Source organism: Ambystoma mexicanum, chromosome 3q (genome assembly GCF_040938575.1).
Source record: "Ambystoma mexicanum isolate Mex_15411 chromosome 3q, UKY_AmexF1_1, whole genome shotgun sequence".
NCBI lineage: Eukaryota > Metazoa > Chordata > Amphibia > Caudata > Ambystomatidae > Ambystoma > Ambystoma mexicanum.
In genome coordinates this window covers 578,593,499-578,620,033 of record NC_090926.1, presented here as the reverse complement: position 1 = coordinate 578,620,033, position 26,535 = coordinate 578,593,499, and the positions used below count along the sequence as shown (strand labels likewise).

The following is a 26,535-nucleotide window of genomic DNA, read 5'->3' as shown; positions in this document are numbered from 1 at the left end:
GTGGAGGTAAGGATCTTTTTAGAAGGGGTGGTGGGCAAGGGTCTCCAGGCAAGCCAGGGGGTCGGCTAAGTGTTAATATGTTGCTGAAATCGGCCTGAGAAAGGGACACGAAAGAAGTGAATGTGGGCCGGGAGGACAGTAGAGGGTTCGGGTATGTGGAAGGTCTGGATGTCGATTGTAGGATCAGAGCTAGTTTTGTGGTTATGGTATGGTGTCTTTCAAGCACAATAGTGTGAAAGTGTTTGGGGAGTTCATCACAGCTGGCTTGTGAGTTGTGGGGGAGGAAAGGTTAGGCAGCTGGGGGAATTGATTTCCCCTAGGATTTTGCGGGATTCCAGGCATGGATTTCTGGAGTTGGAGATTCTGTTCCATAATTCTTTTTTGTTGATTTTTTGCTTTAGTACAAATATGCCCTGTTTTCTCTTGCAAGGGACGTTTTGTTAGGAGGGGTGGGGGTGATCCTCCAGGATCGTATTAGGTGATGCTTGAGGGTTTTTAGCACTTTGAGGAAGGTAGATCGCCGGGAGGGGCGAGGGGGCGGTGTGAGGGGTGGTCATAGCTGCGCAGAGCCATCGTTCAAAGAGATCGATGGAGGGTTGTCCTTCCTTGCGAGAGAGAGATCTGGAAGTGTATGAAGTAGGGAATTGGCCAGGTCTGGTTTGACGTTGATTTTATTCCAAAGAGGGATGGAGGCCGGGGTAGTTGAGGGATTCGATTGTGGGAGTGGGGAAAGTATTGCAGTGAGAAAGGGATAGCGTGGTGTTCAGTCCAGATGAGAGGGCGAGGTCTGATGGCAGAGACTTGGGCCTGATGGGCATAAAAGAGCATCTAGCGTGTGTACTGCAATGTGGGTCGGGAGTGTGATCAATTGTGACAGGCTGAGAGCTTCCAGATTGTCGTTGAGGGAGTGAGTCATGGGGATGGCTAAAACATCAAACCAGATGTTGAAATCTCCTACCATAGTGAGTACAGGGTGCTGGATCGGCGTGGGTGAGAGGGAGTCGCAGAGAGAATCAGCAAAGTGTCGGTTGTAGCTGGGTGGCCTATATAGGAAGAGGAAGCTGTGGGTGACTGAAGGGTTGAGGCGGAACTTTGAGAGAAAGGATTCGCAATTGGCATTGCCAGGAAGACTCTCAGTGGAAATTACTGACAGTTGTTGTTTGTGGCGGATGGCTAGCCCCCTATTCTGCTGGGCCTGTTTACAAGCAGGGAGTAGCCAGGATGGAAGGCTTTGTGTGTGATGGGGTTGAAATCATCAGCGAACCAGGTTTCGTTGATGAATAGGAAGTCTGGGTTTTCAGTCAATATGAGGTCAACGATGTTGTGTTCATTTTTGGCAACTGATCTGGCGTTGATGAGTATACCGGATAGAAGAAGAGGCTTTTGCTGTGAGGTAGGTATCGGGCGAGGGAGCTGGCTGTGCGAGGCGGCAGGAGGAGAATGGTTGCCTGAGTGTGTTGTGGAAGGGTCAGAAGGAGGTAGGTTTAGGGGAATATTGATCATGCAAGGGTGTTTTTGGGAGACATGAAAAGTGCTAGGACAGGGTGGGAAGTGGGTGGGGAAGGCTGCAGAGAGTAGTTTTGCAGTGCAGGTGGTGACCTGGGGAGGAGAAGGGGAGAGCAATGTGTGGCTAGCAGTGTGCCCACAGTACAGTCTGAGTGGCTTTCAGCGCGTTTAAGGGGCACAGGGGTGTGCAGGAGTGTAGGAGGGTTTTCAGACGGGGTGGTGCTTGCCAAAGCGGCGCGTGCTGCACTGAGAGAGGGGAAGTGTGAGTTAGGTGTCTGCAGGGGAGGGATGGAGGGTGGTGAGTTGGCAGCTGAGGGGCGGTGCAGCATTGCCATGGGAGGGGAGGGGGTGGGTCCAGAGGGTGTGGGAGGTTGATATTGTGAGGTGCACCTTGGGCTGTAAAGATGCGGTTAATGGTGTAGTAAAAAAAATTACTATTACAATTACTATTACAAAATCAAGAATCTTCTTGCTTTTCCCAGTAGCCAACATATGATAACAGGTGAACGCCACAAACGTCCACTTTTTTTTTGCTAAATTTGACGTTAAACAATTTTTGAATGAAAGTCATTGAATTGTTCATTCCATTTGTGTTTCCGTGATTAATGTACAGTCTTTTTTTTAATGTAATTATTGCCTACCCTAGCAGATGTTTTCTTTTTCTAGAGCGAGAAGTACAGCTACAGCAGTGTGTTCGGTGCCCTGCGCAACATTTATCGGACCGAAGGCTCCCGTGGACTTTTCAGTGGCTTATCTGCCACGCTTTTGCGTGATGCCCCCTTCTCTGGGATTTACCTGATGTTCTACACACAGGGCAAAAGGATACTGCCACAAGGTAAGGCGAGATATTCTATTGGAAGTGCTTGTGACAGTAAGAGCAGTTGGCGTGTTCCTAATAATTCTTACATGAATAGAAAAGGTGTGATGTTCTGGTGAATATACGTTTATTTTGGAGAACTCTGTGGAACTGTAGAAGGTTTAATATGGTGGTGGCTCAGAGTGCTTTTCTGATATTGGGCAGGGCCCCAAGCAATGATTATTTAAGGGCTCTTAGTGCATCTAGAAACTGCCATTAATTAGGGCTTGTTATGTTGACACACTTGGGTACATCATATCATCTCTCATTGTTGCATTGGAAGGGCAGTTTGGGGTGCTAGTACCACGGGTATTTTAACAACTAATTGTCTGACTGGTATTAAGGTATTCTTGTGTTTCGCAGCAGCTTTAGAGAATGTACAGATTGTGGCCACTTGTGGGATTCTGGATTATTATAGCAACGTGGTGGTCCATAATGGACAGATTGCTGCCACAAGTTGTGCTGTGGTTTTCTAAGACAGTGCGAATGATGTCAGTTGCTGGATTCTGACCTCTGAGGAAAATAGATTTTGATATCGATGCTGTGGTTCCGCCATTGCACAGTAGTTTTGTGACGAATAATTGACATTGTCTGTAGTTGCATACCGTCCTTCCACAGCAGGTTGATGATGGATAATTATCTAAGTCAAGTCAGTACTTGCATTTTGGCAGTGGGTATTTTAGTGTTATGTATGGTACCAACATCTTGGCTTCTGGCTGTGCCTTAATGTTTTAAGACTGCGCAGAATTGTGTGGATGTGGCAAAAGTCAGTTGGGAACGTGCACCACACTCTTTCTTGAAAGTGGCCTCAAGGCCATCCAGCTATTATATCAACAGCTCAGGTTGATTAAGCTCTTCGGAGGCTTTGATCTTCTTACAACCTAATTCCGGAGTTTGGTGCTGCCTGGGTACTGCTTTCAGTAGTTTAATTTCAGGCATTCTGCAGAATTGTGGCAAATAGTCTGATTTCCGTGTGAGCAATCGTGGCATGGTGGTCAATGAATGTAAGTTTTGTTAGTATTGAGATTCTGGCATTCCACACAAGTGTGGTGGGGAATTATTAGATTGGTGTCAGTAGTTTGATGTCCCTCATTCTGCAACATTCTTTCTGGTGTTGGTAGTGAAACTCTGTTCCACTGCAAGTATTGTGCTAATAGGGCAATTCTTGCATTCTCCAACTTGAGATCCTTCCCCGATGCATTAAAACCTTACCCGTTGTTAGTTGGATCGCACAACACAATTGTTTTGTTTTATGTCATTGTAAATGTAATAACAGATTGTAATTCCCTTGAATGTACCAGGTCTCAATTTTAGGACAAAGTATCAAAACCTTATAAATGAAGCAACTTGCATAATGGCTGGGAGGGTAGCTCAGAAGTTACATACTCAATTCAGTCAGCAGCTTGCACTTCCATGTTTGTATACCGCCATGGCCTAATCTGCTTTTTATCAATTGAGCTTAATAAATTGAGTGGAATTAAATTGTGTACTAACAATAACTATGGTTACAGTGCTTAGAACTGTTAGAAATACGGCATGACGCTCTTTATAGAAATGTTATATAGTGTTCTTTCTTCAACGATGATATGATATGATAGGTGATTTATAACGCGCATACTACCCAGAGGTTTCTAAGTGCGGACCCGGGGATGGAACCTTTGTTGCTCCGTGTCGTCTTGCTTCCAAGGCGAGCACTTTGCCCCTGAGCGATCCTCCCGAGATGAGGATATGCACTTAAACGTGTGTTGGTACCCAAGGGAAAGGCACCTGCCAATCGTGGTCAGGATTGTGAGCTGAATCTGCAAGTAAATGCCCTTATTCTATTGTGTTTGTAGATTTTCTTGAAGGGGAAATTTGCATGTGCAACTTACACTAAACTGATTTCCCATAGAAAAGAAAAAAATATAGCACCCTAGATGATTGTTCAAGGTGCTAATAGCGTTATGGAGGCCCGGACAAGTGGGTTGTAACTGACCATAAGCCTCCCTCTAACACAGGGATTAACTGTCTATTATCTCTGAGCATGTGTGTGTTTTTATTTTCACAATGCTTTTATGTTTAATATTTCGGTGCCTGCTTTCAGTTTTATTCAATGTTTTGTATAATTTATTAGCGCATCGCTTAAAAGTTGTGCAGGATGGTAGAGAGAAGCAGACAAAGTGGCAGACATCTGAACTCCCTCTTCAGAGCCTGCATACGTCTTGTTAAACCATCATGCCGCAATTGATTTAGTGTATTTTACAATTGCTGCGAGTGTTGTCAATAGGTTTTGTGGGGATGTCTCATGCTAGAAGCTGAGTGATGGGTCTTTGGTGAAAGTGGGGGCTATGAGCCGCTACCCACCGTTTGAGAGAGGCCCTGCATGGGTTGTACTGAGGATCCCACATGCTCCCCACTCCGCCACCGACCTCCTGTACATTGCCGAGACCAGATATACATTGCCTAGACCAAATCCCAACTGCCATTGGCAGAGGAGAGCAGGCCAGAACTAGAGGGTGACAAGCCTATAGGACAGATCCCACAAAATCAACTCAACCAAGCATTCACAGGGCGGTGCGAGGAGTCAGCAATGAGAGGCGGACACAAGGTGTTCATGTTTCAAACAAGGACTGTTATTAAATGAAAAAGCGGTTGGGGGAAGTGCCTTTCTTGCCCAGTTCTAAAGAGGAACCTCCCTACCTAGAAAGCAAAACTAAGAATCAGCTTGTGTCAGGAAGTCTGTAACTAATAATCTGTCCTTGTGTCCGTCCTATCCTGGCCCTCACACTATAAACAAAACCGGAAAAGGTCTTTGACTTGATGATGGCAAAAAGTGTTCAAAACCAAAAATAATAACTCCAACGAAAATGTTCTTAAAGGTAAAAGACCCTGGGACCCAGAGGATGTTTTCCTTCCCCTAGATTCAATTTCCTGGTATATTCACCTGCCAGAACTTTTTAATGTTTCTCAGTTCATTAGTTATATCAAAGTAGCATATACTGTGATGTGCTGGTATGTCCATCTTTGGCAATGCTTTTTCAAACTGCTCCCCCACACTGGCATCTCATGCATCTATATTGAGTTGTGGTTTGCCTTTGGACTTTGTCTTGACAGCATTCAAACATTCTTCTTACTTTGTCTTGTCTGCATTCAAACAATTTTCTTATTGGATACTAGCAAAAAGTATCAGTTCTCCCAATGGGTTCTGTAAACAGACATAACACTCTCAATTGTTGAAAATCAATGATCCTGTAGGTTGATGTTCCGATTCGCTTATCGCTTGATATGCTTTGCATTCTGAAGTAAACTGCATTGAGAATGGGTGTGGGTTGCTGGCTGATAAACCCCGGAGCAGACGTTGGGGGGAGGCGAGAGCTGGTGTGCTGCTGCATACTGGGACCTTTTACGCTCTCCCCACCTATTGCCTCAACTTGGCACGGTGCAGTTTGTTTCGGTGCAAATATATCAGAAACCGTGCATCCTAGGGCCTTGAAATGTGTTTTGTTCCTCGTGTCGAGACTGGTACTTCTACGACCAGTGATGTTTTGCTGATTTCAGACAACCATCTCAGGTGCTGAAGGGGCTGAAATCTGGATTAAGAGGTGGGGTGTCCAAATGTCATGTAGCCGGTAATGTCTGGAGGGTCCTAACGGGTACCTATGCAGCATTTGGTGCAGATTGGTGAAACAATGTGGAATTGTATAAGGAACAAGGATTTGACAAGCCACAAAAACATTTGACTTTTATAAATATAGATTGATTTTGTAAACTGGTTTTATCTACATTAGCAATTTCGCAACAGTCAAACAATCTTTGTTCTTGTGTTTTTTGGAACAACCTGGGGTTCCTATCTGCTTTGGGCAGACTCACCGGTCTTCTCTGAGAGCCGTTTCCGAAATGCTTTGCGCCTCTGTGGAATGGCTTCTTCATCTGCTTTGCATTGGGAAGTGCGCGGGCGTTATCTCACCGATTTGCGCTGCTCCGCTTGCCGGTCCACCTTTTCGTTTGTGAGTGAAGAGTGCTGCTTCAGGGAGCGGTCTGACTTTCAGGATCTCCAGCGCGGCTCCTCTCGTCTCCTTGACCCTCTGAATTTCTGATCAAAGGAGTTTAGAGAAGAGGTTTCTTGGTTTTCTCTACAGGGGATCCGTCAACTGACAACGGGCCATTAAATTCTTGGGTGTCAGATGGTCTTCATGGGAAAGGGGGGGAAACTGCGACTTCTCCAGCAAAGTTACAATGTTTCCCCGGTAGTTGTCTCCTCCCATGGGATCCTCTCGCCTCCAGGCTCAGCGGCTGCCTTCCCCTGGCCACGTAGGAGAATGTCGCCGATGGAGAAACAGTGATGACTCCACTGGATTCATCACAGCAATTACCAACGAAGACATGGTAAGAGAATGGCATAGACGTTTATGCAGGGGCAACCAGATAGTGGCTATACGCTGGTTCAGGTACGGTACATATGACCCATAGATTGCTAAGGTGGAAAACATATTCTGTTTAGGTGGTTTCTCATATACTTTTCTGTGGATTTCTACCTTGGAGTGATTTACGCAGTGACGGCATGCCATCAGATATTTGGGGATTACAGGATCTACATCCTCACAAAAAGAGGAACACCACGTCTCTCCTAAGGGAGTCACCACTTATCCCTGATAGCCATCTCCTCCTATGTGATCCTCCCTCATAATGCCACCACCGGGGTTAGCATCAGGTAGCGGCTGCCTTCCCCTAGTCACATGGGAGGAGACTTTAGGTTGGGGAACAGTGATGACAGTGCATGATTCATCACAACTGCTTTGCTTGGCGATCTCAGTCCCGTTCAGACAGTAATGGTTTGGCTTCCCATTCTGGACTGTTCTCACATCGTTCCTTTCTCTCTCTCTCTCTCTCTCTCTCTCTCTCTCTCTCTCTCTCTCTCTCTCTTTCTCTCCCTCCCCCTCTCCCTCTCTCTCTCTCCCTCTCTCCCTCTCTCCCTCTCTCCCTCTCTCTCTCCCGCTCTCCCTCTCTCCCTCTCTTTGCTTTGTTTCTGCACGCCCGCTTCCATCCAGGTCCTGGTAGTTGAAACGCTACCTTCTTCGGTTGCTGATCGTCCAGGAGTCTTCCACTGGCTCCTGACATCCTGATAAAGACAGATCCTTGGTTTTGGTTTTTAGGCATGGAAGACCCTCTTTAGAATAGGGTCAGAGAAGCATTTTTTGTCCGGCATTCATTTCTGACCCCGCGCAGTGGCCACACATCTGCACAGAAATGGTTTGATTGTCCATGCCTGTCTGGACTACTGGTTAATAAGATCACACAATTTCCACATGGCCAAGAGGTGCAGACAGAGGTGCAGGATATGCTGGCGCTCTTGACAGATAATGGATTGTCTAAGAAGTCACAGCAATGCTCTACTCAAACATCCTTGGTGGGGGCTCACTTGCAGGCATTGGCTTTGATCTCAGCGATAAGCTTCTGAAGTAGGGGCTTTTGTCCATTTTGGGAAGTAAGTCTCTGCTGGGTCTAATGCACTTCTGCATAGGGATAATGCCTTCCTGCATTCTTTGGATGAGGCCTCAGCAAGAACACCTGGACATCCAGTAAGATGTAATGCATGGGAGGGGAGTCGTGAAAACCTATTCTGGACATAGAATACGAATGCCATTTCAAGAGCCTTCCCAGATTCACACAATTCACAGTTTCCTCGCTGCCATTGAATACCTCATCTCCGCAATTTTCAGGCACAGGAACTGTGGTCCCCTTGGTGCCGCTACAAGCACATAATTATTCTGTAGCTCAAAGCCATTAATTTAGGATGCAAGTCTTTCCTTTCAGTGCTATAAGGAACGCCTTCAAGGGACCGCTAGAACACACCATGTCCTTGTTTTATGCGTGCAAGGAGATTGGCACAAGGTCCACCACACCTTTTGGCAGAATCCCCAATCTGTCGGTTTACAACAATGTAACCATTCGCATAGAACGTTTTCCAGGCAAATGCAACACTGTGGAAGGTGGCCAAATAAACAGTGTGGTCAGGATAATCCATGAATCCATGAGTGGGAACGTAATAACAGGCAGCCGATACGAATTGTCAAAGGATGGAGCTAGCCCAAGAGCAATTTCTTTACAACCTCCGAGAATGCCAAATGCCACAGCTTTGACAACAGGTTCTACCACAAGACATGACAGGAGCGTTTTCAATTCTCTTGTGGAACAGATTTCTCTAAGCTTTTCCTCCTATTCTGTTGATTCTCAGTGTGGTCCTCAAGCACCTTATCACAAGGTGTGTCATGAGCCTCCTTGAACTCCCTATTCAGCACCAAATTAAACTTCACCCTCTGCCTGACAAAGGAACAGGCCAAGATTCTCCACCACAATTTGAATCCTCTGGTGCTGTCCACCTGGTACCTGAGCATACTTGGTTGGCCACCTAGACCTGCCACAGGATAGCCTCCAAATCTTTATGGAGGCAAAGGCAACTTCCACATGACTGAAGTACCTGTATAAATGGAAGCGCTTCAGCATGTGGCACCCCTCTGCCAGACTGCAAACTCTTGAGGTCCAGGCCCATAAGCTGCCTATGTACCTCAATGTATCTCTTACTGGCCTTCGTCAATAGTCCGATGTGTCCACCTATGGATATTTCCTATTACACCAAGAGAGAGGCTCAGCCCTCTCTGTTGGGCCACACTTAGGTGAAGCAGCTTCTAAAGGGGCTGCTATGCCTATAACCTCCAGTCTGGTTTCAACATGGGAGCTGTACTTGGTACTCACCAAGCTTATTAAGCCACCTTTCAAGCCAATGTACAGATTGTACCTTAAGTATTTTTCTTGGACGACCACATTCATTGTGGCTATTAAGTCATTGTGTTGGATAAACAGCATTCAAACATTTTCAGTCAAGGACTTGTTATCCAATTTTCATCATAAGGTTTACCTACAGACACATTTTTGTTAACTGCAGAAGGTTGTTTTAACATTCCATCTGAATGAAACCATCTGTTTACCAACTTTTTTCAGAGATCCCTCTGCACTGGCTGAAAGAGCATGGCATACCGTAGACCTGAAGTAGACAACAGCCTTTAGTTGATAAAGCCCGATTTATTTATTTTTAGCCTTTGTAACCAGGCCAAAAACCTGGCCTTGTCAAGAGGGGGTGAGATCCTCCCTCAGCCAGGGATAGGTGGCCTACCAGGAAGAAATCCAAAGCCAGTCCTACCCCTGAGGTGGACATTGGCAATTCCTGCCACCCTCCCATTGTGCCAGCATATTTCCTAGCAGCACACCTTTGTCTCAAGCCATGCCACCAATACAAGATGGCTGCCAGTCTTTTTGTTTTTTGTATAGACACATCATGCAAGTCAGAACCCAAGTAGAAGAATTAAAGCCTGAATCAGCACCCTACGTTTGTGAAGAAACTCAACCATCACCCAGCTGAAGCAGTGATGAGCCGAGATGCACAAGGAAAAAGAAAAGCAGTGGCAGCTACGTATTCCTACTCTGCAGGCAAGCCTCAGTGAAAACAGGCATAGCTGCAGAGGGAAGTCTCTACCATATCACGGAAAAACGGGAACTAGAAAAATTGCTATTTCAAGGTATGCTCACGCTGTGCTCTTGTAAAAAAAAAGCTGCAGATAATCATTCATTGTTCATAAAATGTTCATAGTGCTTTCACAGAATAGAGTTCCAAAACGTTTTTCAATTATTTAATTGCATGAAACGGCAATATGCATCTAGGTGATGTGTCCCAACATTATTTGCCAATGCATTTAGGACATAGTCCGTCTTCAGGACTTGGACACTGTGTATTTAGTTTTTAAATTTAAAACAACCACATGTAACGGCTGTCAAAAGGGTAGTACCCAAACTGATCGTTTTACAATTGATTTGGCCAGTACCATTCAATCGATTGTAAACTATCAGTTTGGGTAATCACTACCAAACATGGAGAGCGGAGGTTGTGAGGGTGTCCGCCGCTCTGCATGTTTGGTAGTGATGGCCTTTGGGAGTAACAGGCTGTCCCCTGCTTCCGGAGGTTTGGAGGCAGGGGATGGGGGAAAAAGAAAAAAAAAGAAGAAACGCGGACCCTGCGGCGTCAGATCCGATCCCCGTATGAGGGACAGATCCGACACTGCAGGGTCAGAAGATGAGCTAACTTCAAAAAGGTAAGTAGAGGGTGGGTGGGGGAGTGTATTAGGGGCAGTGGGGGGTTTAAGTTTTGCCTGATTTGGCTGCGGCAAAATTGTCTTCGTAGCCAAATTGACCACAGTCAATTCGGCCGTGAACAATTGTTCCACGGCCAAATCGTATACATCTGTCAAAAGTAAATAAAATCAAAAATAAGTCATAGAAACCTAATAAATGCATACCACACACTGTTAATATCCTGAGTTGAAAGAAAACAAAACAAAATCAACATATTAGGAAATGTGTTCTCAAAAAATAAAGTATAACAGAAAACAAATCTTTCTAAATATCATTGAAAAACAAGAAAATAAAAAGGTAATTATTTACCTGGCTGTAAAGCCTTTTTAAACATGGGAAATTAGGAATAATATAGAAATAAGCATAAGCTAGCATAAGGGCTGTTCAGCGTTGCTGGGAAATAGCGGCAAACATGTGCAAGGACTCTGACATTCCCTGGACCAGCATGGACAAAAGCGGGAACACTAGAGACCCTCACCCTTATACTTACAGGGTCAACCAGAATTGATCCACATAATACAAACGATGGTCTTCCTGGGCCGCTGTTGTTGTTCCACTGTGGAAAGACATAGAAAAAATGGGCGGGGTTTAGCCCGCTACTTAAACCTTCTTGTTTTCCAACAAGCCCCAGCTGGGAAGACAGGTCTAGCTTGGCCAGGGAAAAGGTCCACTGCCAGCAGAGAAGGATGGTGGGGGGAATAATAGCAGTGTGAGTTATTGGGGTGAGGTCAGAGGTGGAGGAGGTGGACAATCAAGAGACCAGCAGGAGGTAGGAAGGAGCAGCAAAGTGTGGAGGTGATTACTGGAGAAGGTTAGGTACTGGAGAAGGTTAGGTACTGGAGTGGAAGGGGTAAGGAGTGGAAGTGGTACTGTGAGAGTACATGATAGTATGGTGAGTGTATTTGCGAGATAAGTGTATGCAGTGATTGTGAAGCGAATGATACTGAGTGAAGGGATTGTGACTGAGTAGTATTAGTAGTGTGGAAGAGGGAGTGTGAGGGAGGGAGGAGTAACAGCAAAGGGTGGAGGCAAGGCCACGAAATGGTGGGAGACATTAGAGGAACAGAATCTTGGAGGGAGGAGAGAGGAGTTGGGGAAGAGAAGTAAGAATAAGAGAGGGAGAGGAGAGGGAGCGAGCAAGCGTGACAGAAAAGACAACTATAGCAGAGTATCTGTAAGGCACATTTATCTACCCCTCTGGATCCTTAACAACTGGTCAGAGGAGGAAAAGTTAGGAAATCCCAGAGGGTTTTAGAGAGATATGGCAATGGTCCTTTAGGTTAATATCATAGCTCATTTAGCAATTAGCATACTGAGGGAGAACAAATAGCCATATACAGAGCTAGGTTTAAGGACACCTGGGATAGGGAGGAGGTGCTTGGTGTGAAGGCATCACGAAGCAAGACACAGACAAGAGATTAAAATGTAAACTCAAAGCTTTATTTAACTTGAGAGTTAAAATGGAGTAAAGCCTAACTTGCCAAGTACAAAGATGGGATTTCTCTACCTAAAGAAAACTAAGGATAAACTGTGTCACAATGTCCAACTGTCATGATGCCCGCTCCCGGGGAGCCGGTTCAAGCCCGGCGTCCCCGAAAGCGGACATCCAGTCCCCAAGGAAGGACCCAGCAACCCCATATAGGGGCCCTTTGGATAGTGTCCTGGCGCCTATGGCGCCAGGCTCATAAGACATCAGTCCTGGCGCCATAGGCGCCAGGCTCATTATGGGAATGCTTGGGTACACTTACCTGATGCAGACCATGCTGCAGGATCCCGGCCTCCTTGAGGCCTGAAAGGAACTACTTTACCCGTGGGACTAATTTACCATCCGGGCGTGGTCGGGGAAGGATACATACCTGATTGGAGGAAGGATACATACCTGGAACTTCTTCCAAGGCTATTTAAACCCCACCCGAATAGCCACACGTGCTTCGCGTTGTTCTGCATCTAGCAGCTGGACGCTCACCGTGTCTGCTGCTGCATTTTGACTTCTGCCACGCCTGCCAGCATCCTGGATCACCTGCAAAGGAAGAGAAGAAGAGAACAGAAGAAGGAAAAGTCCTTACCTGCTAAATCCGCATCCCGGAGACATCTCGCCGACAATCCTGAAAAGGAAGACTTTAATTTAAAAGCTCATCGCGTCGATCGCTGCAGCGCCGCATTCCACTCACCTTTACAGGGCGCCTCAATGTTCAGCAGCGATCATCCAGATTCGCAGTCACGCCCCAGCGCCTAATGAGAAAAAGACCAGAACAAAAGGTGAGAGAGAGAAGGGAATAAGGAAAGCTAAATCTCCATGTTAAGACTTATCTGTTGATTCATTCCCTCTTCATTTCGGGTCCGCGCCGCATCCTGGCATTTCCGGACCCCAGCCCCTAAAGGGGAAAAAGAGACATCAGCGTTAATGAGCGAATGAAAAGACATTACCAAAAAACGCTCATTAAAGACTTACCTGATTTCTACAAGGATTTCACCTCTCATCTCGGGTCGGTGCCTGTTCCCCGGCATTCCGTACCCCGGCCCCTATGGGGAAAAAGACACTAGCATTAGTACATTAATGCATGGACACAAGGGGAACCTTTTACCAAAAAACTTACCTGGAAGCCAAGCAAGTTTGGTTCTCACCAATCCGAAAATCCAGTGAAGTAACTGGATACCAATGCGCCCCTGCATCAGAAGCAGGATGGAGAGCTCGTCCTTCCAGACCCTAAGGTGAGACACTACGAGAAATCACAGAAGGGTTTCAAGGAGGGTGAGAGGGGAAAGTGGGAGGCCGATTGCATTACCCCGCAGACAGTTAATCCCCTATTTTCGCCTACAGAAGGATACTTCTGCGAGCCAGACAAGCCAGATTTGGGGGCCCGGTCCAGTCCGTCTTCCGAACCCTGCGCATCACCTTAGAAGAGGTCACAGCAGCGCGAACCAGGCCAGCGCCTCCATGGGAGTCAGGTGAGCGTAACACCAACTTAAGTCTCTGTCTGTGTCCAAAACCTATACTTGCCCTCACAACTAACTGCATACAACGTGTAGGGATGTTGGTCTCAAAAGAATAGTGTTGAAAAGAAAATTCAGGCTTCTTCCAGCTCTTGGTTTAGGATCAGCTTCCCCTTCCTCAAGTTCAAAATAGTTCTCAAAATATGGGTATTCCCTTCCCTGAGAGTTCAAATGTCCTGCTTTAAAAATCAACAGTTCGGAGACCACCAGGGGGATCGGGACAAGATGGCTGCTTAACTTCGCAGCTCCCGCTCCCTCCGGTAAAAAGGAGAAGAGATTCAGTGCAATCGCCGGCACAGCTTGGAAAAACAGCTCCCACAGCAGGTAGAAGGCTGCAGGGCACATCTACCGATCGTAGATGCCAGAAAGAAGGAGCTGACAAGCTGATGCAGAGCAGTCCCCCCGGAGTACAACGGCCAGCAGCTTACCAGGGCCACAGCCCAGCGGAGTGAGGATCCTGAGACGGAGAGGTGGGCAGACCACGCCAGAAGGGCTATCTGGCAGCTCCGGAGGAACGGGATGAGACCATCAGGGCCCATATCCTGACCCTACGGGAAGTGTCACCCCAGAGCACATCCCCGACAGAGCAGGAGCCCCGTGAGGCTGACACAGGGCCAGTCCGGGATGCACTGGCGGAACCCAGGAAGTGCGGAGGGCCGGATCCTTGGCCCCAAAGTGAGAGGCGCCGCTGGCAGGCAGCAACCGAACAGAACGTATGGTGAAAGGAGTGCGGCGAGTGAAAAGAGCAAAGACTGGAGGGAGGTACGTCTGTCCTCCCCCCACCCCCAAACCCTCCCCGGTGGCCCAGAGGTAGACACGAAGCAGTGAGAGGCTCCGCATGGGACGCGGAGCGGAGGGGCGATTGAGAGGGGGGGCGAGAGACACAAGTAGACTCCCTGAGCAGCCCGTACACGCATGCAAAAGTGCAGCCAAACATGCTAAAGGGGCTGTGGGGAGAGATGGAGACAGCAAATGCGAATAGAGAACAGGTCTGAGCTGGGCCCGGATCAGTGGCACCGGGGCCAGACTGATAACAAAGTGCCAAACAATCGTAGAAGGGAGACACGCGGAGCGGGCGACTGGGAAGCTTGGTGTTAGAACGTGACGGGGGGAGGTCTGAGCGGAGCGCTGCGCAGCCGCTGGGGTAGCTTTGGACCCTCGGCCACCCACAGCCGGACGACCCTGGAGACCGCCCACACGGCAGAGGACATGAGGACAGCAACGGCTGCTCTGGAACTTTTGCCTTACAAGGCATCCTAGGGCTGCAATGAAAGGACATTGAGGAAAGGAATCTGCACATAGCTCAGACATAGCTGGGCACCCTAGAAGTCGCCACAGGAGCCTGTATAGGCCCGAGCCACCCCCGGGCCCGACCACCTATAGGAGATGAAAGAAGTGGGACCAACCAGACGAGGGCAACCGGGGTGCACGGCCACATGGTCTGCACAACCCCCCTCCCCCAAAACCCTTACGGGTAGAAAATTACAAAAAGGAAGAAGCGGGCAGAACGGGGCCCCCTGCGCCACCGTGCACGTGAGGAAAAGAGAAGTGCCCACCCAAGAGCATTGACAAACAGAGGACAAGACCACACTGCGGGAGGGGGAAGGGGAGGCAAACAAGATAGAAATGACCCGCAGGGACCACAGTGGTAACCCACTCACGCCACAGCACCAAATCGAAGAGAGGAGCGGGTCAAGTCTGCTGCCTGAAGTGCCACTGCGGCGCAGCATAAAAAGTGTGAATCACCGCCCTGGTGCATTAGAGCCCTCGCGACGGTGTGAACGAGAGGACCGCCACACATAGTGGGACACTTCACAGCCTAACGATAAGAGGAGACCCCAACCCCCACCGCCCAAGTGGATAAGAGACCATGGCAAAGAAAGTTGAAGACACAGTGAAGGAAACACTTGCCGGCATGGACAGGTCTAGGTTCTCCAGTAAAGAAGATATCGGACATATATTAGCAGAGATCAAAGCCCTCAGAGGGGACATACAGGCTTCACTGACTGTCCCAACAGGGAGAATGACTGCGGTCGAGAACAAAGTTGAGAATCTGGAACACAACCAACTGAACGCGGATATGGTAGAGATGATGCTGGATGCAAGAATGTCAGAAATAGAACTATGTGAAGTGGAATTCCTGCTCAAAATGGTTGAAAGGCGTAACAACCTAAAGATACTTGGCCTTAAAGAACTGGCAAGGGAGACTCAGAGGCAGGTGGAGGAAAAAGTCCATGCACTAGTAAACCAGCTTTTTGAGGCAGAAGGGGGGAAAGACCACGTCCGAAGTCTTGAATAGAGCCAAACAGCTGAGAGAAATTGTATTCGAGGGCTCCAAAGTAGCAATATACCAGGACTTCTCGATTCTCACACTGGCCAGACGTAGAGCCTGCAGACCCCTTACGACATGGCTACGCGATAAGGGGAGCAGATATTGATGGGGCTAACCGTTCTCCTTGGAATTTGAAGTGGAGAGGATGGAATATCGCCTGACCTCAGCAGAGGAGGCTGAACAGGCCCTAGGCCATCTAACAGCAGACCTGGGTGCTGAGCCGGGGAGCCCAAGGGGCCTATGTACAAGTGGGGAGGGGTTGAGACCAGCTCCAGGCTCACAGAGAAGGAGAGGACAATCTGGGAGGAAGTATGAGGCTCAACGGACCCTTGCCCCGCAAGCTGCTTGCTACAACAGGCCTGAGCAAGAACCTAGGGAACGGAATACGTAAAGATCAGGAAGAAACACTGGGCGAACGCACGCAGGAGATCTAATGCATAGCCGGAGGGAAGCAGAACCCTCTGCCCCAACGTGACCCACTGGGTGGAGGTGGGTGTCTTCAGGATCATGATTGAACTCCAACAACAGTTGTTTTCAGTTGAAAAGTTGTTGGGGGGGTTTACACAAATGTTATGGCTCTTCGGACAGAGACAGTGCAGGAAGGGAATATTACGCCCAAGTCGTAGATGATTACGAGTCACTTGTCATGATAACGAGAGGCAATAACGATGAGAAGGGGTGAGACCGCAAGAGGTCTGTTGGTGGGGACGCTGAACGTGAAAGGATTCAACTCCCCAAACAAGAGCTCACTGGTTGCAAGAGAATTCTGCAAAGCCCACTTTGACGTGCTCTTCCTGCAGGAGACATGTCTAATACATGGAGAGCAACGAGTGATAAGAGGAGCAGGCATAGGTCAAGTACACTGGGCATCAGGGATTGTCAAAAAGGGGGGAGTTGGTACAGTGATCCATAAATAATGTAGACTGCGGGGATCCTAGATGGGGCGAGGGTACGCATGGCGGCACTATATGCCCCCAACCAAAGGCAGGCACAGTTCATATCGAGTGCACTCATTGGGATACAGGAACAGGATGCAGATATTTACATAATAGGGTGAGCCTTTAATTCATGGGCAGATGAAGTTCGAGATAAGAAGACCGTGGGGATCACATTGCGAGGGGAAATGGATGCCAAACCTGGACATATGAGACGCACACTAACGGCCCGTGGCCTGATTGATGTTTGGAGGGAGCAACATCCGGTGGCAGAGGGATACACATTGTACTTGGTCCCACACATACACCAGGATAGACTACCTTCTTGTTAACAGGGATACGGGGACGCGAATGAACCATAGCAAAATCAGGCCGGTGGGCTGGACCGATCATGTCATGGTACTATGTCCCTCGATGTCACTGGGCTTTAAAGGCCAGATAGCAGCTGGTGTAGCAACAAGACCCTTTGGAAAGACCCCCTCTTTGCTAAACAACTGGAGGAGGCAATCATTGAATATTTTGAATTGAATGAATGCAGGGAAGGCAACATGGCAGGGACCTACTCGTTAGATAGGGGCGAGATGTAAAAGGGAGCAGAATCTTAGAGAAGAGAAACTGAGGAGGGAAACCGTGAAAGGAGAGGACAGGATGCATGGGGCAGAGGGGGACATAAGAGGAAACTAGAGAGCTGATACACTCCAAAAGAGCAGAATTGAAAGCACTAGGAGTGGGAGAAACCATGTGGAAATTGAGATACCTTAAGCAGAAATATTATGAGAAAGGGGACAAAGCGGACGCGCTGGTAGCAGCGAGGCTACGAGCTCCGAGGGCGGAAAGGTGGATATCATCCCTTAAGAGTCCTGGGGGGAACACAAGGGACTCACCTAGAGAGATAGCAGAGGGGTTTGCTCAGTATTATGAAACTCTCTACAGCTCGGAAATACAGGGGGGTGAAACAAAGGTACAGGAGTACCTGGATAGAATAGACATGAATATTCTCACTAATCTGGAAAAGGAACACCTGAAAAGTCCCAAAACCATAGAAGAGGTGCAAGAAGCAATATCTCGTCTCCCCAATGGTAAAGCCCTGGGGAAAGATGGATATATACGATAGGATTCTATAAGAAATTCTCGGGACTGTGCATGCGCGCGCAACGCATGTGGAGCTAAATACATCGGTTCCTGGCCATTGTGGTGTGGGCGGAAGCGGTTGCTCACCCCTCCCCCTCGAGACGCTGTGAACGCTGAGGCTCCCAGGCAAGGAGACGCGCCAGAGACGCGCCGGCGGCCGGCAAACGAGACCCCGCAGTGCTCCACCGGTGCCGACGAACAGCCAACTGTGGTCCCTCCCACCCGCTCGATCCTGGAGACAACGCAGAAGCACAGTGCAGGGGCTGGAACATCCAAAGTTATTTGCGAACCGCGCCTCTCTCGACCCTGGCAGTGCAACTGGGACGCGGCGCCCCCGCTCGCTGGAGCCACGGAAGACCACGAGGGAAACGATACGCCACATCCTGCGGATGAACCTGGGAGCCACTCTACGTACCTGCCCGAGGCCTGGGTCCGCACCGCCAGCCTTTCACCTTGTGTTCTACTCCTCTCCCCACCCCTCCTCAGCGAGACTGCAACGCCCGGAGTCGAGTCGCAGCACGACAAGAAGATCTGGGTGCTGTGCTCCCCTTTTGGCGGTCGACACGCCGGCAACGGACCCGACAGCAGCAAGGTGTGAGGGGCAGGGGGCTTGTCTTGTTCCCCTCCTCCCCCCCACAGCTCCCTATATGACCGGACCAGCAGCAGGGCCCGCGGAGCCCGTGAATGGAACTGTGTGATGCAAGGATAAGTACTGGTCAGTGCTACGCGGGTGAGCGGATCAGTGGCACTGTCCCACACTAGTGGGGGAGACCATATTCCCCCCCTCCATGAAGTCTACACATAATCGGGCTGCGGTGGAGGAGCGGTGGCTGGGGGCACCCCTCCTCAGCTGTGGGCCGGAGCCTGGCCTGGCAGTGGAACAGCTCTTACGGGGCAACATAACCGCAGGGGCGGACTCTCCCCAATGCACATCGCATCATCCTAATGAGACAGGCAGCCGTGGAGGAGGGCCCCATACCCAAGGGGAACAAGCTCTACTGTTCTCGGCACCACCCTTGCGTGGGCACACCGTGGGCACCCCGTGTCGCTGCGGCATAGAAATCGGACCTATGCAATGTCCCCCCCAGCTCTAACACCAACCCTCCCTGAGACGGCAACGAGAAACACCCGGACCTGACGCCATACCGGTTGTAACGACTGCAACATGGGAAAGGAAAAGTCCAAAAGACAAACCCTCCCCGCCGAGGGACCCAGACCCCAGAAGAGGAAGGTGCCAATGAGGAGCCCCACGACCCTCCAATCTCTCTGACAGACATCATGAAAGCGATTGGGGACCTGAGAACATCACTGGAACTCAAAATTGGAGGCCTATCCACAGAGGTGTCCCTCATTCGCCAGGATCTACGCGACCTGTCGGCTAGAGTCGGTGAAGCAGAACGGACGGTGTCAGACACAGAAGACGCTGTCCATCAACTGGAACAATAACTTGGTGCAATCACCCAAAAAGTCACCTAGCTTGAATATCGCGCTGAGGACAGCGAGAGGAGGGCGCGACGTAATAATCTCAGGATTCTTGGGATACCAGAGAAGGAGGAAGGCCCCAGCGCTGAACCTTTCCTTGAAGACTGGCTGGCTCATGTCTTCGCTGCCAAAAAATTATCCAAATTCTTTTCCATAGAAAGAGCACACAGGGTGCCCATGGACGACCTACCCCTGGAGCCCCGCCTAGAACGATAATTGCACGCCTGCTGAATTATCGAGACCGCAACGCTATCCTGCAAATGGCTAGGGCCTCCGGCCCAATCACATACAACGGCTACAGAGTCGGGTTTTACCCTGATTACACCAAGGAAGGTCAAAAGGCCCGCCAGTCGTTGGACTCAGTTAAGAATAAACTCCAGTCATTATCAATCAAGTATGCTCTGTTCTTCACGGCACTGCTTAAAGTCCATTACGAGGGCACCACTCATCTGTTCTACAACCCCAAAGACGCATGGGATTGGTTCGAAACATAAGTCCTCAATGATTCTAGAGCACGACGTGCACTACCTGACCCGCCTGGGCGGCCCTCGCCCCCTCTATCCCCGGCAAGCGCGGATGTCGACACCATGCAGCATCCTGCCAACAGCCCTACAGAGAATGGATGAGGCCTCCGCAACGCGTGGACCAACCTTCAGTGAAGCAATATGGGAACTTTAACCTAGCGGCTGCCGCTCATTATGCGGTGTAGGCACTACCCCCGTCCGGGTCATCCCGGAGACATTTTCTAGTTGTAAATTCAATGTTTGGGCGACAGGTGCTCCCAATTGGCGGGGAAGTACAGGGTGGGTGGAGTTTTAAGGGTGTAAGTGTTAGGCAGAAACCTGTGCAGTTCCCTCTGGGACCACTGCAAAAGATTTAAGACTACAGGTGTTTGGCAGTAAACCCACTTGGTAGCAGTCTGTACCACACAGATTCACTTAGTAGCTGTGGCTGAGCAGTCAGACTTCCCTCAAGAAGAGTTAGGCAGTATACAGAGCATTCACAATAGGTCAAAAGAACATAGTAGAACAAGTAAACACTGACCAGGGCTTGGTGTAAAAGAGATAGAATTATTTATTTAAAACCACATCTAGAAAAACACACAGGCACTAATAGTAAGCAATTCAAAAACACGGTCACTAAAAGATATACACTCCCTTAGAAGAATATTAGACAAGTCTTAAGTAAAGCCCCACTTATTTTCAGACAGCGGTGCGCGCTTAACGCAGATGGCACTCTAATAATTTGTTTTAAAAGGGAGAGAAAAACAGAGAATAAATTGAAACAGGTCCCAACACTTTTACAAGAACACAACAAGAGAGGAAGTCAAAGTAAAACCGTGAAGTTAAAGTTCAGTAGGCCGGATCCACTTTAATAGGATCAAACGAAATGTGTCCAAGGTCACACGGTTGCAGTGCACAAAAGTCTTGAAAAGGTTCAAAAAGAGTTGGACCAAAGAAAGGGACCAGTTAGAAGGTGAAGGCGGCCAGCCCAGTCCAGAAGGTTAAGGGGTTATTATTACCTTGTAGCAATCTTTAGAAAGGGAGGCCTGGCGGACACGATACCTTAAAGTGGAGAGAATACTCCAGCAGGGGCAGTTGCTCCTGGCAGCGGATGCAAGTCGGTGCTTAGTCCGGGGGAAGAGAGGATCTCGATGGGGAGGAAGACAGGAGTCTGTTGCACTGCCAGGGAAGAAACCAGCCGCGGAGTTCTCAGCTAAAAGGAGCGGTCCTTTAGTTCGCGGTCCAGTGGTAAGTGGCTATCTGGTTGCCGAGGTGCTTGGCACGGGCAATTCGACCACAAGCCGGTCTGGGGTGCGAAGAGAAGAAGGTAAACTGGTTGTGCCCACCAGTCAGGGGTAGAAGCCTCTCCAGCCGGGAGATCTTCTCTGTCGTCGGGAAGTGGTGAGTCGGTTCCGCAGGGCTCCACTGGTGGTGTCATCGTGGTAGGTCGGCCCAGCTTCTCCCTCGTCGGATTCTCAGGTACTGTGGCGACTTCTGAAGTTCCAGTCCCCAAAGCCCTGCTTTTATACAGCACACCCCCATTCACTCAGCCTAGCTGTCAATCAAACATGCTAAGTGGTGAGCCGGCCTGCTCACCACTTGGGCCAATCACACAAGAGTGCGACTTGAGTTACCAAGGTAACTCAGTCCAGGGTGCCTAAACCCCTCTCACACCCCCTGTGGTATCCAGACAGAGTGGCACCACTTTTGGAGGCTTCTGTGGAGAAGCCCGCCAAAAAGTGGAACAAAGGGCTCGACTTGGGTTGGAGTCACAGAAGAGAACACAAACGCCATTTTAGAATCGAGTCCTGGCAAAAAATACCAACCGGCGAATTAATATTAAAATAATAAACCGCCGGTATGTTTGAGGCTATGAGAATTAAATAATTAAAGTTGGTAGCCTCGAACAATGGGAAAATCCCATAGGGATATATTCGCGGTCGAATATAAAAACCAGTATCCACTGCCACCAGCCAAAACTCGATCAGGGGGGACGGAGACATGCCCCCTCGACTAACAGACCCCGGGGCAATTGAATTGCCCCGACCAATACATCCACAATATGATGGTTTGTACTGGTTTCTGTTAATAATTTGGGACTAGTAAAGCCAATGGTGACTTTACATGCCCTGGGAGACAGTAGTCAGTCCCAGGGTATGGAGTCTATGGTGGGGTGTCACTATGACACCCCTGTGTTACTGCACGGAGGGTGCTGTGTAACACACATAGTAAAAACACATGAGACCCTATGGAGTAAAGGAGCCCATAAAACACATTAACAGTCAGAGGAACACCATAAATCATGTCCAAGAGTGGGAGAAAAAGAGTCGCACTCTTGGCAGGAGAAAAAAAAAACTCCAGAAATCCAGCAAAGCTGCTGGGGGACTCACTAGGTTAGGAAATTCACCCTAAAGAGAGCATTCTCCCTAATACTCGCCCCCCTCCCCCCCAGACTAAGGGACAGGAGGATTTAATCCACTTCTGGATGAATCTCATACCTCTAGTCGATGACATACATCCTAGAGAGACCATCAGCATTTTGGTGGTGACACCCTGACCTGTGCTCAATGGTGAAATCAAACCCTTGCAGGCAGATTGACCATCTCAATAGTTTTGGGTTTTCCCCTTTCATTTGCATTAACCATCTCAAGGGTTGGTGGTCAGTCTGAATGACAAAAGTAGAACCATACAAGTATGGCCTAAACTTCTTCAGAGCCCACACAATAGCAAAACACTCTCGTTCAATGGTTGCCCACCTTGTTTAAGGATCCTTCAGTTTTCTACTGATGAAGCAGATGGGGTGCTCCCTACCTTTCCCATCCAGTTGACTGAGGACTACACCCATTCCTACATTTGAAGCATCTGTCTGCACAATGAAAGTTTGGTGAAAGTCGGGAGCTCTTGAGTACTGGGGCTTGGCAAAGAGCCTTTTTCAGGGTTTCGAAGGCCCGATTGCATTCCTCATTCCACCTAACCTTTTTAGGGAATTTAGGAGAGGAGATGACATTCAGTGGAGAAGCTATGGACCATAGTTCTCAATGAAATTCCTGTAATAACCAGTGAGACCCAAGAAGGCTCTCACCTGGGTCTGAGTAGTAGGTTTTGTCCAATTTTGCACAGCTTCAATCTTACTGGGCAAAGGCCTTATTTCGCCACCTCCTACCTCATGTCCAAGGTAGACCACTTTACTCTGTCAAATCTGGCATTTACTTGCCTTTGTGGTCAGATTGGCCTTTCCAAGAGCCTGCAAAACATATCTCAGGTGGACCACATGTTCTTCCCAGGAATTGCTGAACACTGCTATGTCATCCAAGTATGCCATGCAGAAGTCCTCCATCCCATTCAGAACCTAGTTTACCCTCCTTTGAAAAGTAGCAGGTGCATTTTTCAGTCCAAAAGGCATAACCTTAAACTGGTATAAGCCAACTGGGGTAGAAAATGCAGTTTTCTCCTTGGCATGGTCTGTCAGGGCTATTTGCCAATAGCCTAACGTCAAGTCAAATGTGCTGAGGAACTTGGCTGCACCAAGTCTATCCACCAACTCATCTGTCCTTGGTAAAGGGTGGGCATCAGTCTTAGTGACTGCATTAAGAGCTCTGTAATCCACACAGAATCTAAGTTCTTTAGATCCTGCCTTTGGTACTAACACAACTGGGCTAGGCCATGGACTAGTAGAGGGCTCTATTACCCCAAGATCAAGCATCTTGTTGACCTCACCTTTGATGTGGGTTCTTACATTTTCTGACATTCGATATCCTCTGCTTTTGACTGGCAGACAGTCACCAGTGAGTATGTCATGCTGTCTCCAAGGGGTCAAGCCTGGTGAAAGAGAGAACAGAGAGGCAAATTGATTTAACATAGATTTGCACTCTTCCTGTTGCTCAGGTGTCGGATTTGAAGAGAGATTTACTCCTTCAATCTTTTCGTCTAAAGGTAAGCCTCTGAGGAGATCAGGAAGAGCTTCACTCTCTTCTTCCTCCTCTGATGATGCTAGAAGCAAAGCTCCTACATCAGGTCTGGAGACATACGCTTTTAGTCTATTGGTGTGGAAGACTGTTGGAGCCTCCTTGGGGTTGCCCAAGTCCACCAGATAGTTGACCTCTCCAAGTTTACCCACAACTTTGAAGGGTCCCATCCATTTGTCGTGCAAGGCCCTCTGCCTTGTTGGAATAATAACGAGAACTAGCTGGTCTTGAGTAAACTCGACCATGTTAGCCTTTTGGTCATGCCAGTGCTTGACCAATGCTTGTCCAGCTTTCAAGTTATCACTTGCTTCTGCCATCATTTGTGACATTCTCCTTCGGAGACCTATCACATAGTCAGTCACTCTGACTGGCTTGGGGGAAGGAGCACTCTCCAACCCCTCCTTGATCAGGGCCAATGGACCTCTGACCGGATGACCATAAAGAAGTTCAAAGAGAGAATAACCTACTCCCTCCTGAGGGACTTCTCTATAAGCAAAGAGAAGGCATGGCAGTAGAAGGTCCCACTTTCTTTTAAGGGGGTCCTCTAAAGCACCTATCATGCTCTTCGTGGTTCTGTTGAACCTTTCAACCAGCCCATTTGTCTGAGGGTGGTATGCGGTTGAGAACTTGTAAGTAACTCCGCAGGTTTTCCACATGGCTTTCATGTAGTGGGACATAAAATTCGACCCCCTGTCAGAGATTACTTCCTTAGGAAACCCAACCCTGGTAAAAATACCAAGGCGGGCCTTAGCCACAGCCGGAGCTGTAACAGTCCTCATAGGAATTGCCTCAGGGTATCTAGTAGCATGGTCTACTACAACAAGTATAAACCTGTTGCCTGAGGAAGTTGGAGGATCAAGGGGACCAACAATGTCAATCCCTACTCTCTCAAATGGGACTCCCACTACAGGGAGAGGCACTAAAGGTGCCACATTCTTGGAGCCAACCTTACCAGAAGTCTGGCAGGTGTGGCAGCTCCTGCAGTATTTAGCTACTTCAGCCTCAATCTTTGGCCAATAAAAGTAGAGAGAGAGCCTTTCCTTAGTCTTTTTGAAACTCAAGTGACCAGCCAAAGGAATCTCATGGGCTAACTGCAAGAACTGTGGTCTGTTCTCTTGGGGTACTACAAGTCGTTTGTTGTCCCCAGGTGCAGACTCTGTTGGTTCACTGTAGAAGAGGCCATCTTGCCAGTGTAACCTATATTTCCCCGGCTCTTGCCCTTCAGCCTGAGCATCTGCCTGGTGGCGAAGACCTTCCAGAGTTGGACATTCTCTCTGTCCCTTACTGAAGTCTGCCCTGTTGGGTCCACCTTCTGCCAGTAAAGACTGCAGCTCAGGATGGTCAACAGGATCCAGATCTCCAATGAGTTCCTGGCCTTCCACTAGCTCTTCTTCAGAGTCTAGTTCAACCACACAGGGTTGTACCTCCTTCTCAGCCTCAGCTGGAGGGGAAGTTACTGGTGTAACTTTGGACAACCTAGGGGAAGTCCTTGTTGGCTGCACTGGAGTGCTGGCTGTGAGGTTCTTTTTAAAAGTTTTAGGTTTCCCTTTTTCTTCTAGTTTCTTAGAGACAGCAGCTGACATCTCTAGTGGAGCAGGAGTGATCTCTTTCTTCATCATCTCCTTGGGAGTACCTCTCATGGTTCTCTCCCTTGCAGGTCTGGTGAGCTCCTGTAACCTTTTACTAGGAGGTCTGGGGGTATGTGACACTACTCCAAGAGTTTTCAAGTCATTACCCAGCAGAACCCTTCCTGGCACCTTACTTTGTATGCTGACAGGTATCTTCACAGTCATGTCATTAAACTGGATGAGAACTGGTAATTGGGGAAGCATCTGCACAGGCCCTCCAGCTAACTTGGTGAGGCGTTTGGGTGCCTTAGCAACATCCTCAGCCTGAAAAAAAGATTTGTCCACCACAGTTATGCTGGCCCCAGTGTCCCTAATGGCAGGAGTCTCCTGACCATTCACCTGGACACTGTCCTTATAATACTCTTTAGTATTATCTGGGATAGAATTATAGACCTCTAAGTTCTGTTGTTCCCACAGCCCCAGAGACACTAAAGAAACACTGGCTGAGACTCCAATGGGGTTCATCAGCCAGTAATAGAAAGTTTCCACTTGCCATTTGTACTTCCTCCTCTGGAGCGAAGGCTAAGGAGACAAGCTGGACCCCTGAAGGTTTACCCTTACATCTGGGATCTCCTTTCACATGGTCAGTAGAGCCACAAACTGTCATGATCTCTGCTTCCAAAAGGTCAGGGTTTTCCCAACTCCCTTGGAAGCAGATCCATAACCCAGGTTCCGAGTGCCAACCAGTCCCAATTGGGACCTTTTGGACCCAGTCCTGGCGCCAGTGGCACCAGGCTCATAAATATGCCCAGTCCCAGCGCTGGAAGCGCCGGGCTCATAATGCTTGGGTGGACTTACCTTCAGCAGACCATGCTGCTTACTTGCCTGCCAGTTGAGCCTCTGATCCTCTTCTGTTTGGAACTACTTTTCCTGTTGGGTGGGGCTGGAGCCACTCCCTAGATTCAGAACACTGGAACTCTTCTGGAAGGCAGGAACTCTTTTCTTACCAGGAACTCTTTTCTTACTTAGGCGTGGCTGTGGAAGGAGACACCTAAGCACTACAGGAGGCTATTTAAACCACACCCGGTGGATGAATCTTG

The 26,535-nt window shown here is 48.7% G+C and overlaps 1 protein-coding gene across 1 annotated transcript in view; it reads left to right on the top strand.

The window, feature by feature from the left end:
* The window catches only part of SLC25A38 (solute carrier family 25 member 38), a 547,641-nt gene that overhangs the window by 390,316 nt on the left and 130,790 nt on the right, over positions 1-26,535 (top strand). The window contains exon 5 of the mRNA XM_069654371.1: positions 2,173-2,341. Within this exon, the coding sequence (XP_069510472.1) occupies positions 2,173-2,341 (169 nt within the window). The remainder of the gene's footprint in view (positions 1-2,172; positions 2,342-26,535) is intronic.